Here is a 14,608-nt window from a genome sequence, read left to right as displayed (position 1 = left end):
TGTTCAATTTAACCCCTAGCTAGAAATTGACAACGCATGCATTGTACGTGTACTGGTTATTTTAAGAAACAGAATGTCAACAATGAAAGTGAAACTACGGTAAATCATTTGATTACTAATGCGATGCATATAAAATCATTCTTATAAGGTTAAAAACAATGAGAAACATCTATTTTTAATCTATAAAATAAAATCGAACAGACCTATAAAAATCCAATTGCACGTGTTGGTTTAATCTATTCATATCTTAATTTATGTTTACATCGCTTTTATGGTCATCTGAAGTCAAATCGATAGTTAATTAGATGGCGTCTGGACTAAAATACACACGAAACGAACCTATATATTATCTACCCCATGCTCTGTAATCTGTTTATTTTAGACTTTTGATAGTTTGGATAAATGTTTTACATTGTTATAAATCAAATATGAGAATTTTAGTCAAATCGGTGACCATGAATTTGACAGCTAGTGCCCCTTTAAACAAAAGCTTGGTTGCAGTAGTTCCTTACAGCAGGGTTGACCCAATTGCTAGTGACAGACGAAAGTTATCATAGGGCAAGTAAAAGCTGCAGTGTACTTGTCTGATTAGAGAGTAATAATTAAAAGTGACAGAAGGAAAACAGGGAATCTAGTCATAATTAAATTTTTATCAATAAATCATCATATCAATCACCAGGCACTTTCAAATATTTTTCTTCAGTATATTCCCTTTCTAAAATTGTCCATTAAATCATCTTTAAATTATAAACTATGGTTTCAACTCTCATAGTAAAAGATGACCTTAGATGAATTTTGGGGTTTTTTTTATGTCCATCTTTGGTGATCAATAGAGCTCTTCAAGTGTTTTGGTTCTTGGCTTCCAAATATCAAGCTTTCAGACTTCCTAATGAATATTTATCAAGAAAAGCACTTCAGATACATGAAATTTATAACCAGTCATTTTTATTTATATATCATGTAAAGGTATAGTTAAAAATATTGGCCAATCAGAGTAGAATTCTGTTGTTGACACATTCTTTCATGAACTAATCATATTAGACCCAGATATTTTGGAAAACTATCCAAGAAATAATAACAATTCGAGATCTCCTTAAAATAAATTTGAAAACCTTAAATAAAAGTGAAATCAAAGAAAATTAGATTTTAGTCTTACCCATATATAAAAGCCCTTCCCTGACAAAAATAAATGGGGAATGTGTCCATGGGACAGATGATGCCCCAGCTTGCATATCATATAAAGTTATCAAAGAGCAGATTGCTCTGAGGGATACGATTGCCGTTGTTTCATTGACACATGTATACATGTAGCTGGATAATATTATTTCAAAACTAATTCAACTGCACATGTAAAATAGTTACAAAATAGCCAATCCCGGATAAAAGTGTATGAACAATGTAATTAGGCCTATTGTGTTTTTATTTTTGTACTATCAATTCCAAGTTTACTTTCCACAGCAGTCACTGAGACTCAGAGTGTCAGAGAGAAGGTATTTCCACAGGCAATATCTTTTTACTATTGACAGAACGTCTAGTGCCTGTGGTATTTCACTTCGTATCTTATCACATATTTTCCTATGTTAATTCTAGGAGGAACCCAATTCCTAACTCTTTAAATATTTAATTTCCTTTGGGTCAGTGATCATGACTCCTTTCCGTACACATTAATCGGTTTAAATTGCGATCGTTTTTAATATAATACGACGTTTATTGACAGAATGAGATAATACTCGACGTGTTGTTTTGATTCAGAATTCATGGAAGTTACTTCTGGAAAGGAGACAACTCGAAACGATAATATGGAGCACTCCATTTCGCCTGAAGGGGTGTTCTACGATTGTGGACTACATTTATTTTAATTTAAATGATGCATATAATTAAAAATTATGCAACAACAATAACCTTCAATAGCAGACATACATAGAAAAGATCCCATGAGTTATAAATTAATTAATTGAGTGGAGAATCCAGAGCAACCATTCAATCTAAACCCCCTTGAAGTCAAGAAAACTATACGCATGCGCATAATTTCCAAAACAAACCCTGGAGCAAGAACGTATATTAAATGTTTATTAAACGACCTAGATGGTTCTTTATTTCTTTATGGAAGTACAATCTCAAATATCAGTTTCATAACGGTTACATATAAGAAAAACTCCACTTCAGTTCTTATATGACAGAAATAGATTTATCGGAATTCAGAGAACTCTCGCATTTATCAAAACTGGGAATTCCCTCTGACGTGTTTCTAAATTTATAAAAACACTAAATATAAATACTGCTTAATTCTGATTTAGCACGCATACAAGTCAAGGGAATTATCAAACATGAAGATTAAGAAAAGAACATTATAGGAAAGTTGTTTAAGTTCAATCCCTTTGTTTGTTTTTACCTTTTAAAGCAAGACAATCATAAGAATCTGAGATGTTCCTTAATGTTTAGAATAAAACGATTGACGTGCGGGCAATGCTCTGAGCCACCGGTATAAGTCTACAGATTGCTTGAAAGCAATGGTATCCCAATAAAGGGATAAAACTGAAGAACATTAATCTAAGTGCTTGCAAGCACCAAAAGGTAAAGATAGTTTTAATTTTTTCAGTGAACATTGCATTGTATAAAGCATTGGTTGTAGTTGATTTAACTACAATTATGGACAAAGGAAGACAACTCCAATTACAACAAGAGTGCACACGCTGAAATGTCTCGCCTTCTTTACTAATTATTGATATTATGTTGATAGTCCTAAGTATAAAGCTTTATTAAAAACTGTCACATAAACTTAGCATTAACCAAGATAACTAAACAAAGACCAATGAACCATGAAAATGAGGTCAAGGTCAGATGAACCATGCCAGGCAGACATGTACAGCTAACAATGCTTCCATACAACAAATATAGTTGATCTATTACTTATAGTTTAAAAAAAATAGACAAAAACACAAAAACTTAACACTGAGCAATGAACCGTGAAAATGAAGTCGAGGTCAAACAAAACCTGTGGGACTGACATATAGATCATAATATATTTCCATACACCAAATATAGTTGACCTATGGCATATAGTATTAGATAAAAAGACCAAAACTCAAAAACTTAACTTTGACCACTCAACCATGAAAATGAGGTCAAGGTCAGATGACATCTGCCCGCTAGACATGTACATCTTACAATCATTCCATACAACAAATATAGTAGATCTATTGCATAAAGTATGAGAAAAACAGACCAAAACACAAAAACTTAACTATAACCACTGAACCATGAAAATGAGGTCAAGGTCAGATGACACCTGCCAGTTGGACATGTACACCTTACAGTCCTTCCATACACCGAATATACTAGACCTATTACTTATAGTATCTGATATATGGATTTGACCACCAAAACTTAACCTTGTTCACTGATCCATGAAATGAGGTCGAGGTCAAGTGAAAACTGTCTGACGGGCATGAGGACCTTGCAAGGTACGCACATACCAAATATAATTATCCTATTACTTATAATAAGAGAGAATTCAACATTACAAACTAGAGGCTCTAAAGAGCCTGTGTCGCTCACCTTGGTCTATGTGCATATTAAACAAAGGACACAAATGGATTCATGACAAAATTGTATTTTGGTGATGGTGATGTGTTTGAAGTTCTTACTTTACTGAACGATTTTGCTTCTTACAATTATATCTATAATGAACTTTGCCCATTAGTAATAGAGAACTATATTTGGTAAAAATTTACATATATTTACCAAATTAATGAAAATTGTTAAAAATTGACTATAAAGGGCAATAACTCCTTAAGGGGTCAATTGACCATTTAGGTCATGTTGACTTATTTGTAGATCTTACTTTGCTGAACATTATTGCTATTTACAGTTTATCGCTATCTATAATAGTATTCAAGATAACCAAAAACGGCAAAATTTCTTTAAAAATTACCAATTGGAGGGCAGCAACCCAACAACCAGTTGTCCAATTCATCTGAAAAATTCAGGGCAGATAGATATTGACTTGATTAACAATTTAACTTCTTGTCAGATTTGCTCTAGATGCTTTGAATTCATAGTTATAAGCCAAAAACTGCATTTTACTCCTATGTTCTATTTTTAGCCGTGGCGGCCATCTTGGTTGAATGGCCAGGTCATGAGACACATTTTTCAAACTAGATACCCCAAAGATGATTGTGGCCTAGTAGTTTCAGTGGAGATTTTGTAAAAGATTACTTAGATTTATGAAAAATGGTTAAAGATTAACTATAAAGGGCAATAACTCCTAAAGGGGTCAACTGACCATTTTGGTCAGATTTCCTCAAAATGCTTTGGTTTTTGAGTTATAAGCCAAAAACTGCATTTTACCCCTATGTTCTATTTTTAGCGGTGGCGGCCATCTTGGTTGGTTGACCAGGTCACGCCACACATTTTTTAAACTAGATACCCCAAAGATGAATGTGGCCAAGTTTGGATTAATTTGGCCCAGTAGCAATTTAAAGATTAATTTAATTTATGAAAAATGGTTAAAATTGACTATAAAGGGCAATAACTCCTAAACGGGTCAACTGACCATTTTGGTCATGTTGACTTATTTGTAGATCTTACTTTGCTGAACATTATTGCTGTTTACAGTTTATCTCTATCTATAATAATATTCAAGATAATAACCAAAAACAGCAAAATTTCCTCAAAATTACCAATTCAGGGGCAGCAACCCAACAACCGATTGACTGATTCATCTGAAAATTTCAGGGCAGATAGATCCTGACCTGATAAACATTTTTATCTCATGTCAGATTTCCTCAAAATGCTTTGGTTTTTGAGTTATAAGCCAAAAACTGCATTTTACCCCTTTGTTCTATTTTTAGCCGTGGCGGCCATCTTGGTTGGTTGACCAGGTCATGAGACACATTTTTCAAACTAGATACCCCAAAGATGATTGTGGCCAAGTTTGGATAAATTTGGCCCAGTAGTTTCAGGGGAGAAGATTTTTGTAAAAGATTACTTTAATTAACGAAAAATGGTTAAAAATTGACTATAAAGGGCAATAACTCCTAAACGGGTCAACTGACCATTTTGGTCATGTTGACTTATTTGTAGATCTTACTTTGCTGAACATTATTGCTGTTTACAGTTTATCTCTATCTATAATAATATTCAAGATAATAACCAAAAACAGCAAAATTTCCTCAAAATTACCAATTCAGGGGCAGCAACCCAACAACCGATTGACCGATTCATCTGAAAATTTCAGGGCAGATAGATCTTGACCTGATAAACATTTTTACCCCTGTCAGATTTGCTCTAAATGCTTTGGTTTTTGAGTTATAAGCCAAAAACTGCATTTTACCCCTATGTTCTATTTTTAGCCGTGGCGGCCATCTTGGTTGGTTGACCGGGTCATGCCACACATTTTTTAAACTAAATACCCCAATGATGATTGTGGCCAAGTTTGGTTTGATTTGGCCCAGTAGTTTCAGAGGAGAAGATTTTTGTAAAAGTTAACGACGACGGACGACGACGGACGACTGACGCCAAGTGATGAGAAAAGCTCACTTGGCCCTTCGGGCCAGGTGAGCTAAAAATCTGAACTTTTTTTTCAAGTGGTCACTGAACCATGAAAATGAGGTCAAGGACATTTGACATGTGACTGACGGAAACTTCGTAACATGAGGCATCTATATACAAAGTATGAAGCATCCAGGTCTTCCACCCTCTAAAATATAAAGCTTTTAAAAAGTTAGCTAACGCCGCCGCCGTAGCCGCTGCCGGATCACTATCCCTATGTCGAGCTTTCTGCAACAAAAGTTGCAGGCTCGACAAAAATTACTTTTATCAATTACAATTGATATTTTTAGAACAGATATTAGATTCTTATTTTTCCATTTTGTATAGGGGCATAACTCTAGAACGGTTGAAGTGACACCACCAAAATTCAAATTTGATTTGTATTTTGTTTTAGTAAGCATTTTGTGTAATTAAATAAGATTTTTTTTAGGCCAATTAAAGTTAGAGAAAGGAAACAAAAAATTCTGCAATTTTTTCATTTGCAAAGGGGCATAACTTTAGAATGGTTAAAGTGATGTTGAAGGTCATACAGTTACCTTTCGGTACTAACATCTATGTCATTTGGTCTCTGGTAAATAGTTGTACCATTGGCAATCATACAACATCTTCTTATTGCATGTTGATATAATTTAAAGCAGAATTTATCCAAGGGCTTGTACAGAAAGGAGAAAAGAAATTAGCTCAGTCTTTTAATTTCACCTTTCGGTATATTGACCATGTACTGTCTCTAAAATTTTAATAATAGATTCACTGATCACTTACATTTAATATATCCAAGTGAACCGAAACAGATAAATCTGCTTCATATTTAGACCTTTTTCTCGAAATGACTACTGATGGTAGGTTAAATACGAAAATTTATGACTAACACGATGATTTTAATTTTCCTATAGTCAACTTTCCATTTCTGTGTAGCAACATCCCAGCGGCACCAGCATATGGAGTACATGCGTCTCAATTGATACGTTACTCTAGAGCTAGCTCAAAGTATGTTGATTTTGTTGAACGAGGAATACTGCTTTCTCAAAAGTTGCTAAGACAGGGCTATGAATCAATAAAATTAAGGTCATCACTCAAGAAATTTTACGGTCGCCATCATGAGCTGATAGGCCATTATGACAAAAGTGTGTCAGAAATCATATCTGACATTCTCCCTCAATCATATAACCTCCCATCATTAACGAACTGATCAAAGAAATAACATGACGGGTGCCGTATACAGTACTTTCCCTTCCAGAGCACCTGATTTTTAATGGAGCTCATGTTGTTTCTTATTTATTATTTATAACTGTTGGTGTAAATGTCTTTTGGTTTTGAGAGTCTTTGTTTACTCCTTGGTTTTGATTGTTATTGCCATGGCGGCCATCTTGGTTTGTTGGCCGAGTTACCGGACACATTTTTTTAACTAGATACCCCAATGATGATTATGGCTAAGTTTGGTTAAATTTGGCCCAGCAGTTTCAGAGGAGAAGATTTTTCTAAAAGATTACTAAGATTTACGAAAAATGGTTAAAAAATGACTATAAAGGGCAATAACTCCTAAAGTGGTCAACTGACCATTTTGGTCATGTTGACTTATTTGTAGATCTTACTTTACTGAACATTATTGCTGTTTACAGTTTATCTTTATCTATAATAATATTCAAGATAATAACCAAAAACAGCAAACTTTCCTTAAAATTACCATTTCAGGGGCAGCAACCCAACAACTGAATGTCCGATTCATCTGAAAATTTCAGGGCATATACATTTGATGAACAATTTTTCCCGATGTCAGATTTGCTCTAAATGCTTTGGTTTTTGAGTTATAAGCCAAAAACTGCATTTTACCCCTATGTTCTATTTTTAGCCATGGCGGCCATCTTGGTTGGTTGGCCGGGTCACGCCACACATTTTTTAAACTAGATACCCCAATGATGATTGTGGCCAAGTTTGGTTTAATTTGGCCCAGTAGTTTCAGAGGAGAAGATTTTTGTAAAAGTTAACGACGACGGACGACGACGGACGCCAAGTGATGGGAAAAGCTCACTTGGCCATTCGGGCCAGGTGAGCTAAAAAGGCGTGAGAAACCAAAGGGATATTATAAAATAAAGACAAGCTGACAACACCATTGAAAAAACATGAAAAAAAGAACAAATGCAAATAGAAAATCATGATCGAAGCTGGTATTACCTACTACGTTGAATGGTCTCCTGTGGTTTAAGCTCACCAACCACGGCAAGGTCAGAGACCATACGGCAGGGTTTTTTTTTACATAAATTTCCCCATGCACTAGATATATTATTACTATATTTCCAACGATTTCAAAATTGAGTAGATGTTATATTCATTGTTTAGAAAAGATTACGGACTGCTTAATTTTCATTCAATAGCTAGCAATGATTCATACGGTACAAACAGAAAAATGAAATCTTATACATCTACATCTTCGTAGTCATCAATGTTTCTAACTGCAACCAGACGAGTATTTGCATTTTGACTAATGTCATTGGCCTGACATGCGCATAAATCTGTACATGATAGATTTTGTTCGAAACAAATGCAAACTTAATCTTGCAGAAATTCATATGACATCTGACCTTCGAGATAGAAAGGAACAAGTCATTCTTCTTTTCCCATCCTAACTTAAGAGGAGAATGTAGTATAGTTTTGCTATATGGGAAGACATCAAATTTATGTCTGGAGTGAAGCTCTTATTACATATTGTTTAAAAGTAAATTTACAAAGATGAAGTTTGACAAGGGAGAAATTATAAATTTTAAAATTGACAATGGAAATGGGGAATGTACCAAAGAGACCACAACCTGACCATAGAACAGACAATTTTAGCCAATACTACGCTCAATTTGTTTAGGTCACAATTATCTATTTTGATTTTTGACTTGAGATCATTCAGCGCAACAACAAGATCTCGAGCTGCGTCCATAGATTCATCGATGTCACAATAAGAAAGGTTTGACAAATCGAAAAAACCATCTGGGTTTTCCTTTAAGACTAAAAACAGCGTGCTTACCGATCCTAAACAGGAATGACGTTGTATCGCATCATGTTAAAACATGTGCGCCTGGTAGAATGTTACAGATGGCAAACCCGAGACTTTTACCTATTTCGTGGACAGGTATATAGCGGCGAAAATCTTGTGTGCAAGTTATAGTGCCTGTTTGAAAACATAGCTCATGCGTATTCTGCATGGAGGGGAAGTAATGAACGCATAAGATCAGAACATCTATATCTTGTGACTTTATTATTATCCTTCCCTATATGCCTTTTACACCGAACTCTTTATCTACATGAAAAGCATGTAAAATCATGCGGGTATCTACTTCATCGGGCGTACACAATGATTCTCAAAACCTGAATACTCCTTCTGAGCAGAATTGGAAGTGCTAGCTAGATAAATGACGCTTGAAATATACTAAAATATACACGATCTTTCCGTGTTCCCAGACCCTTGATAAAGCTTTTGTTTGTGCTAATTTCTAGCATATTAATAAGCAATTCAGTTATTAAGAACCCTGACATATAACACACGTATTTCATTCCTACTTTGTTTAGGGCTTGATGGGCATAGTTTAACAGGACTGTCTGCCATATCCTGGGTCTGAAACGTGACCAAAGAATTTGATTTTTATATTACAATTATAACAAAAAATCAATTAAAAAAAAACAATTAAAAATATAAAAACCAATAAAAAAAAATATTTCCTAAAACAAAACAACGATCTTCAAATTAACTCGACTATTCAAAACATACATATCGACCATACAACAAGTAAAAAGAGAAATAAAGTAAGTGACAATTGTCCTAGTTAATGACCTGATAGTGTAAGCTACAAAACGATTAACGGCACGAGAAAAGGCGTGTTTGAATCAATGCAGAATTATCACAAAATTTGTGTTTTAAATTGCTATTTTCTTCTCATCGATTGACATTACACGAAATATATTTGGAACACATATGAACCATGTCTTATTGATGAAATCAGAGTAAAAATCTGGTGAAAATTACACCCAATAAATTTTCTTTGTTCAAAATGTGACAAATTTCAGCTAAAAAAATAGTCTTACAAAAATCATGAAATACTTACACTTAAATTATATGAATCTTTTCAGCTTTTGTTATATGATAAATTTAATTTTTAAGCTAAATGATAAGTATCATTTGAACAAATAACACAGAAAGCAATAATTTTATTTTCGTGTTGAAGATGGCCTGTATGAGTAGGTATTTTGGGGTACCCTTAGAAAGCACAAAATTTTGAAAAACATGACCACGGTAGCTTACGACGACATTCATGATTGGAAAATATAATGATTTTCCAATAGTTTGCATATAAATATAGCCGTGTGTTATCCGTTAACTTAAACTCGTTAACTAGACGTCTTTTTTGATACCGGGCACCCTACTAAATGGAGTGGGGAATCCAGAGCAACCATTCAATCTGATACCCCTTCAAGTCAAGAAAACTATAAGCATGCGCATAATTACATAAACAAATCCTAGACTTGTGACTTGTAGTGTATATTAAATGTTATTAAAACGACCTCCATTTCTTTATGGAAGTACAATATCAAATATCAGTTTCATAACGGTGACATATATGAAAACTCCACTTCAGTTCTTATATGACAGAAATAGATTTATCTATCGGAATTCAGAGAACTCTCCCATGTTATCAAAACTGGGGAATTCCCTCTGACGTGTTTCTAAATTTATAAAAACTCTAAATATAAATACTGCTTTATTCTGATTTTCCGTGTTGTTTAAAACTCACATACAAGTCAAGGGAAATATCAACACATGAAGATTATGAGAAGAACATTATAGGACAGTTGTTTAAATTCAATCCAATTCAAAAATATAAAATAGATACCTGAAAAAAGCTGGAAATTGATTTCTGATTCTGTACCTGAAATTATGGCAAAAAATAATATTTAAAATAATACATGACTATTTTCTATCATCAATGAAAGCACAATAAATTATAGGATATATACAATGTATGCTTCAAAAATTTATACAAAAAAAAACTAAAAGTAGGTTATTTTAATAGCACTTTTGACTTATTATCCAAAACTGGAAAATCCACCTTTTGAATATTTAATGAATAAAACACCATAACTCAGAAACGTAAAATCTTAACTTTAAACTTAAATTTAAAAAATTCTAAAAGGAGATCAAATCAATAGATATAAATACTTCACGACAGTTTCATGAAAACTGTTCATAGCATTTATGAGTTATTGTTTGTAAACTGGAATATATCATGTTTTTAATAAACAAGAATGCACATCAGGGCCGTAACTAGCCTCTTTTAATAGTGAGGCAAAATATATTTTCGCCGAGCGTAGCGATGCGAAAAAATTTTGGCGAGGGTTCCGGGGACCGCTCAAGGCCCCATAAGCTCTGAGAAAAATAACGCAAAATCTTGCATTCAGAGCGCTTTTCTGAGACTTTTTCAGAGACTCTTTCTTACATTGAAACATAAATAAATTTTAGCTTATTTTTTTTTCGACAATATTCTGGTCTCAAAACAAAAACATAGATACATTGTTATTTAAGACTGTTAGGTTTTAGGGACAACATTAAAATATCGATATGTAGGATAAAGCAAAAATTGTAATTCTCATAATCATTAATACCGGATTTGTTGTCTGTTCTTGTCTTGTATTGTGCTTAGACTTTGGTGATTTTTTTATGACTATATTTAGATATAGTGACAGTGGCCGTGCAGTATTATACTTTAAGTACTAGTACTGCTTAAGTCGACACTAGGGACCATCTTTGCCTTTTTTATGGTCTTAATGATTTTTTTATTGTTGAAGTCCCCCCAGCAACTATCAAGATTGAGAACAGGAATAAAAGCTTTGACCATTGATCATTTGTATTTTTTCTATACATTGACTTTGTGTGCGATTAGCCTGTCCCGTGCACGTTTACTCCATATTCCTGTATCTTCTATTAAAGGGTCTGAACACGATTAAATGCAAGTTTAACCCTTCAATGTAAAAGGACATATGACATACACTGTTGTATTTTTTTTTAAAAATCGTTTGATACATAAATCATAGATAAATGAACAAAAGAAAAACTCAGGAGCAAGAACTACAAAATATAGACCATCAACTCTGAAACTAAAAGTAAAATAGAATATGGATCACGCAAAACATGCAGGGGAAGACACTTTCCCTGAAAACAATTTGATATGAAGACAATCTTTTGTTTCATTTTTTTTTTTTTTTTTGAAATTTCTAACATGAGGCATTTGCCTCATTCGCCTCAATGTAGTTACGGCCCTGCACATGATGAAATGTCTTGTCTTCTTTACTTACCATTGCTATTTTGTTGATAGTCCTAAATATAAAGCTTTGCTATCACATACATTTAACATGATCCAAGAAAATAAGTTCATCAAGTTATAAGAGGCACCAGGCTCATAATTTGATACGCCAGACATGCTTTTCGTCTACATAAGACTGACATCAGTGACACTCAGATCAAATAGTTAAAATCCAAACAATTATAAAGTTGATGAGCATTGAGAACCAAAAATTCCTAAAGTTGTGCCAAATACAGCTAAGGTAATCATTATCTATGCATGGTATTCAAGGTCAGATAAACCAAACTGAAAATACATCGTAACAATCATTCCATACACCAAATATAGTTGACCTATTGCTTATAGTATTAGAAAAAGACCCTGAAAAATAATAAATATTGAGCAATAGCCCATAAAGATGAGGTTAAGGTCAAATAAAACATACCAAACTGATATGTACATCATAAAACATTTTTATACACCAAATAAAGTTGTATACAGCATTAGAACAACAGACCAAAACACAAAAACTTAACTTTAACCATTGAACCATGAAAATGAAGTCAAGGTCAGATGACAGCTGCCGAATAGACATGTACACCTTACAATAATTCAATACACCAAATAAAGTAAACCTAATGCATTCGGTTTTAGAAAAACAAACCAAAACGCAAAAACTTAACTATAACCACTGAACCATGAAAATGAGGTCAAGGCCAGAGGCATCTGCCAGTTGGATAAGTACAACTTTCCATCAATACATCAAATATTGCTTATATTATCTGAGATATGAACTTAACCTTGTTCACCGATCCATGAAATGAGATCAAGGTCAAGTGGTGAAAACTGTCTAGACAAGCATGAGGACCTTGAAAGGTATGCACCTTGCAAGGTACGCACATACCAAATATAGTTATCCTATTACTTATTATAAGAGAGACATTATGAAAACTGTGTTATACATGCAAATACCTGATATTTTGTTTCATTATTTATCAAGAAAATTGCATTCAGTGATAATGGATGTCATAAATGTTAATCCAAATCCAATCAGTTATGAATCTTATTTACTGAGTCAAGTTATTGAACTTAGAAACTTGTGAAACTGAAATTTAAAACAAAAACGTGTTGACTAATGCAGCATAATGCAGCATATTGATAAAAAAATCCTGAAATGTCTCTCCTATAAATTTATATATTTATCATGATTGGTCTAGAATACACTTTTAAACAATATCATTGAACCATGAAAATGAGGTCAAGGTCACATGAACTCTGACAGACAGACTACTATGCCTCAAAGCTTACAATCTTTTAATACACTAAATATAGTTTACAACTGCTTATATAGGATCAGCTAATAAACTAACAAAACCATGAAAATGAGGTCAATGCCTCATAAAACTTGCCATGTTTAACACATGTATACATATCAAAAGTAAAATAAAAATTTAATCAATCAGCTACTTGTTGGTTTACAATCTACCAACAGGTTATATCACAGCAAGTGTTAATTACACTCTCTTAATTGTGGGATCAAGACATTCTTAGAGCCTTTGTTAGTCTTGTATGATTTTTAAGTTTAGTTTCTAGTGTATAATTCGGAGTTTAGTATGACATCCATTATCACTGAACTAGTATACATATTTGTTTAGGGGCCAGCTGAAGGACTCCTCCAGGAGCAGTAGTTTCTCGCTGTATTAATTACTGGTAGTAGACTTCGGCTGTTGTCTGCTCTATGGTTGGGTTGTTAATCCAAATCCAATCAGTTATGAATCTTATTTACTGAGTCAAGTTATTGAACTCTTTGACACATTCCCCATTTCCATCTCAAATTTTATTTTTAGAAATATATGAATGACTCTACATGTACTGTACCTCAGAGGTTGAAGACTTCTTTTTGCAGGACAAAGGCCCATTCCTGGACTTCTTTTCACTTGCTGGCATATCTAGATCAAATTCGCTTGGTTATTATTCAATCATCCTCTTCTTTCTCTGCTCTAAAATTAATAAAAGTTCAATAACTTGACTCAGTAAATAAGATTCATAACTGATTGGATTTGGATTATAAATTTTCAACTTCTCCACTATCTTTATGTGCCTGTCCCAAAGTCAGGAGCTAGCTGCAATTCAGTGAATATCATTTGTTGCTGTATATCATTTTTGTATTTTGTTACATTGTTTTGTACATTTGTACATAAATCAGGGTATAAGTTTATATAATTCTCATTTGAATTGTTTTACATTTCATCGATTCGTAAATTAGGGGCCTTTTAAAGCTAACTATATATGTGGTATGATTTTTACTCATTGTTGAAGGCATAATCTCTACATCTGACCAGGAGAGTTATCAAATTGGCAATCATACAACATCTTCTTATTTTTATGTAAAACATCTTCTAATATGTCTGTGATAAGATGATATCTCTTTCTAGATATTTACCAAGCTACAATTGTACATGTATGATGCTGCATCACTTGAAATACAATAAAAAGTATCTTCTGGCAAAAACAAATTTTGAATTTAGTCAGCAACATTGGGGGAAGTTATATAATAAACTGTTATCACAGAGATATGTCTCGCCTTTTTGTAATTTTGATTATACAAATGTTGAAATCAAAATAGCAATACTTTAACATCTTACACAAGTTATGAAAATATTCAAAGTCAATGAACCATGACCATGTCAGAGTTACATGGCTAAACAATCTCCATTTAATTGAGATACATGTGC

General features: G+C 33.4%; 1 protein-coding gene across 3 annotated transcripts in view; it reads right to left on the bottom strand.

Moving 5' to 3' along the window:
• The window catches only part of LOC143076153 (DNA replication ATP-dependent helicase/nuclease DNA2-like), a 197,584-nt gene extending 183,753 nt beyond the window's left edge, over positions 1 to 13,831 (bottom strand). For all 3 annotated transcript variants that reach the window (XM_076251829.1, XM_076251830.1, XM_076251831.1), the window contains exons 1-2: positions 13,752 to 13,831; positions 10,428 to 10,463 (exon numbers count right to left, since the gene is read on the bottom strand). In XM_076251829.1, the coding sequence (XP_076107944.1) occupies positions 10,428 to 10,463; positions 13,752 to 13,820 (105 nt within the window). In that variant the 5' untranslated portion in view covers positions 13,821 to 13,831. The remainder of the gene's footprint in view (positions 1 to 10,427; positions 10,464 to 13,751) is intronic.
• Positions 13,832 to 14,608: the final 777 nt, after the last annotated feature.

This window comes from Mytilus galloprovincialis, chromosome 5 (genome assembly GCF_965363235.1).
Source record: "Mytilus galloprovincialis chromosome 5, xbMytGall1.hap1.1, whole genome shotgun sequence".
NCBI lineage: Eukaryota > Metazoa > Mollusca > Bivalvia > Mytilida > Mytilidae > Mytilus > Mytilus galloprovincialis.
The sequence above is the reverse complement of the archived record's forward strand: the minus strand, read 5'-3'. Positions and strand labels throughout refer to the sequence as shown.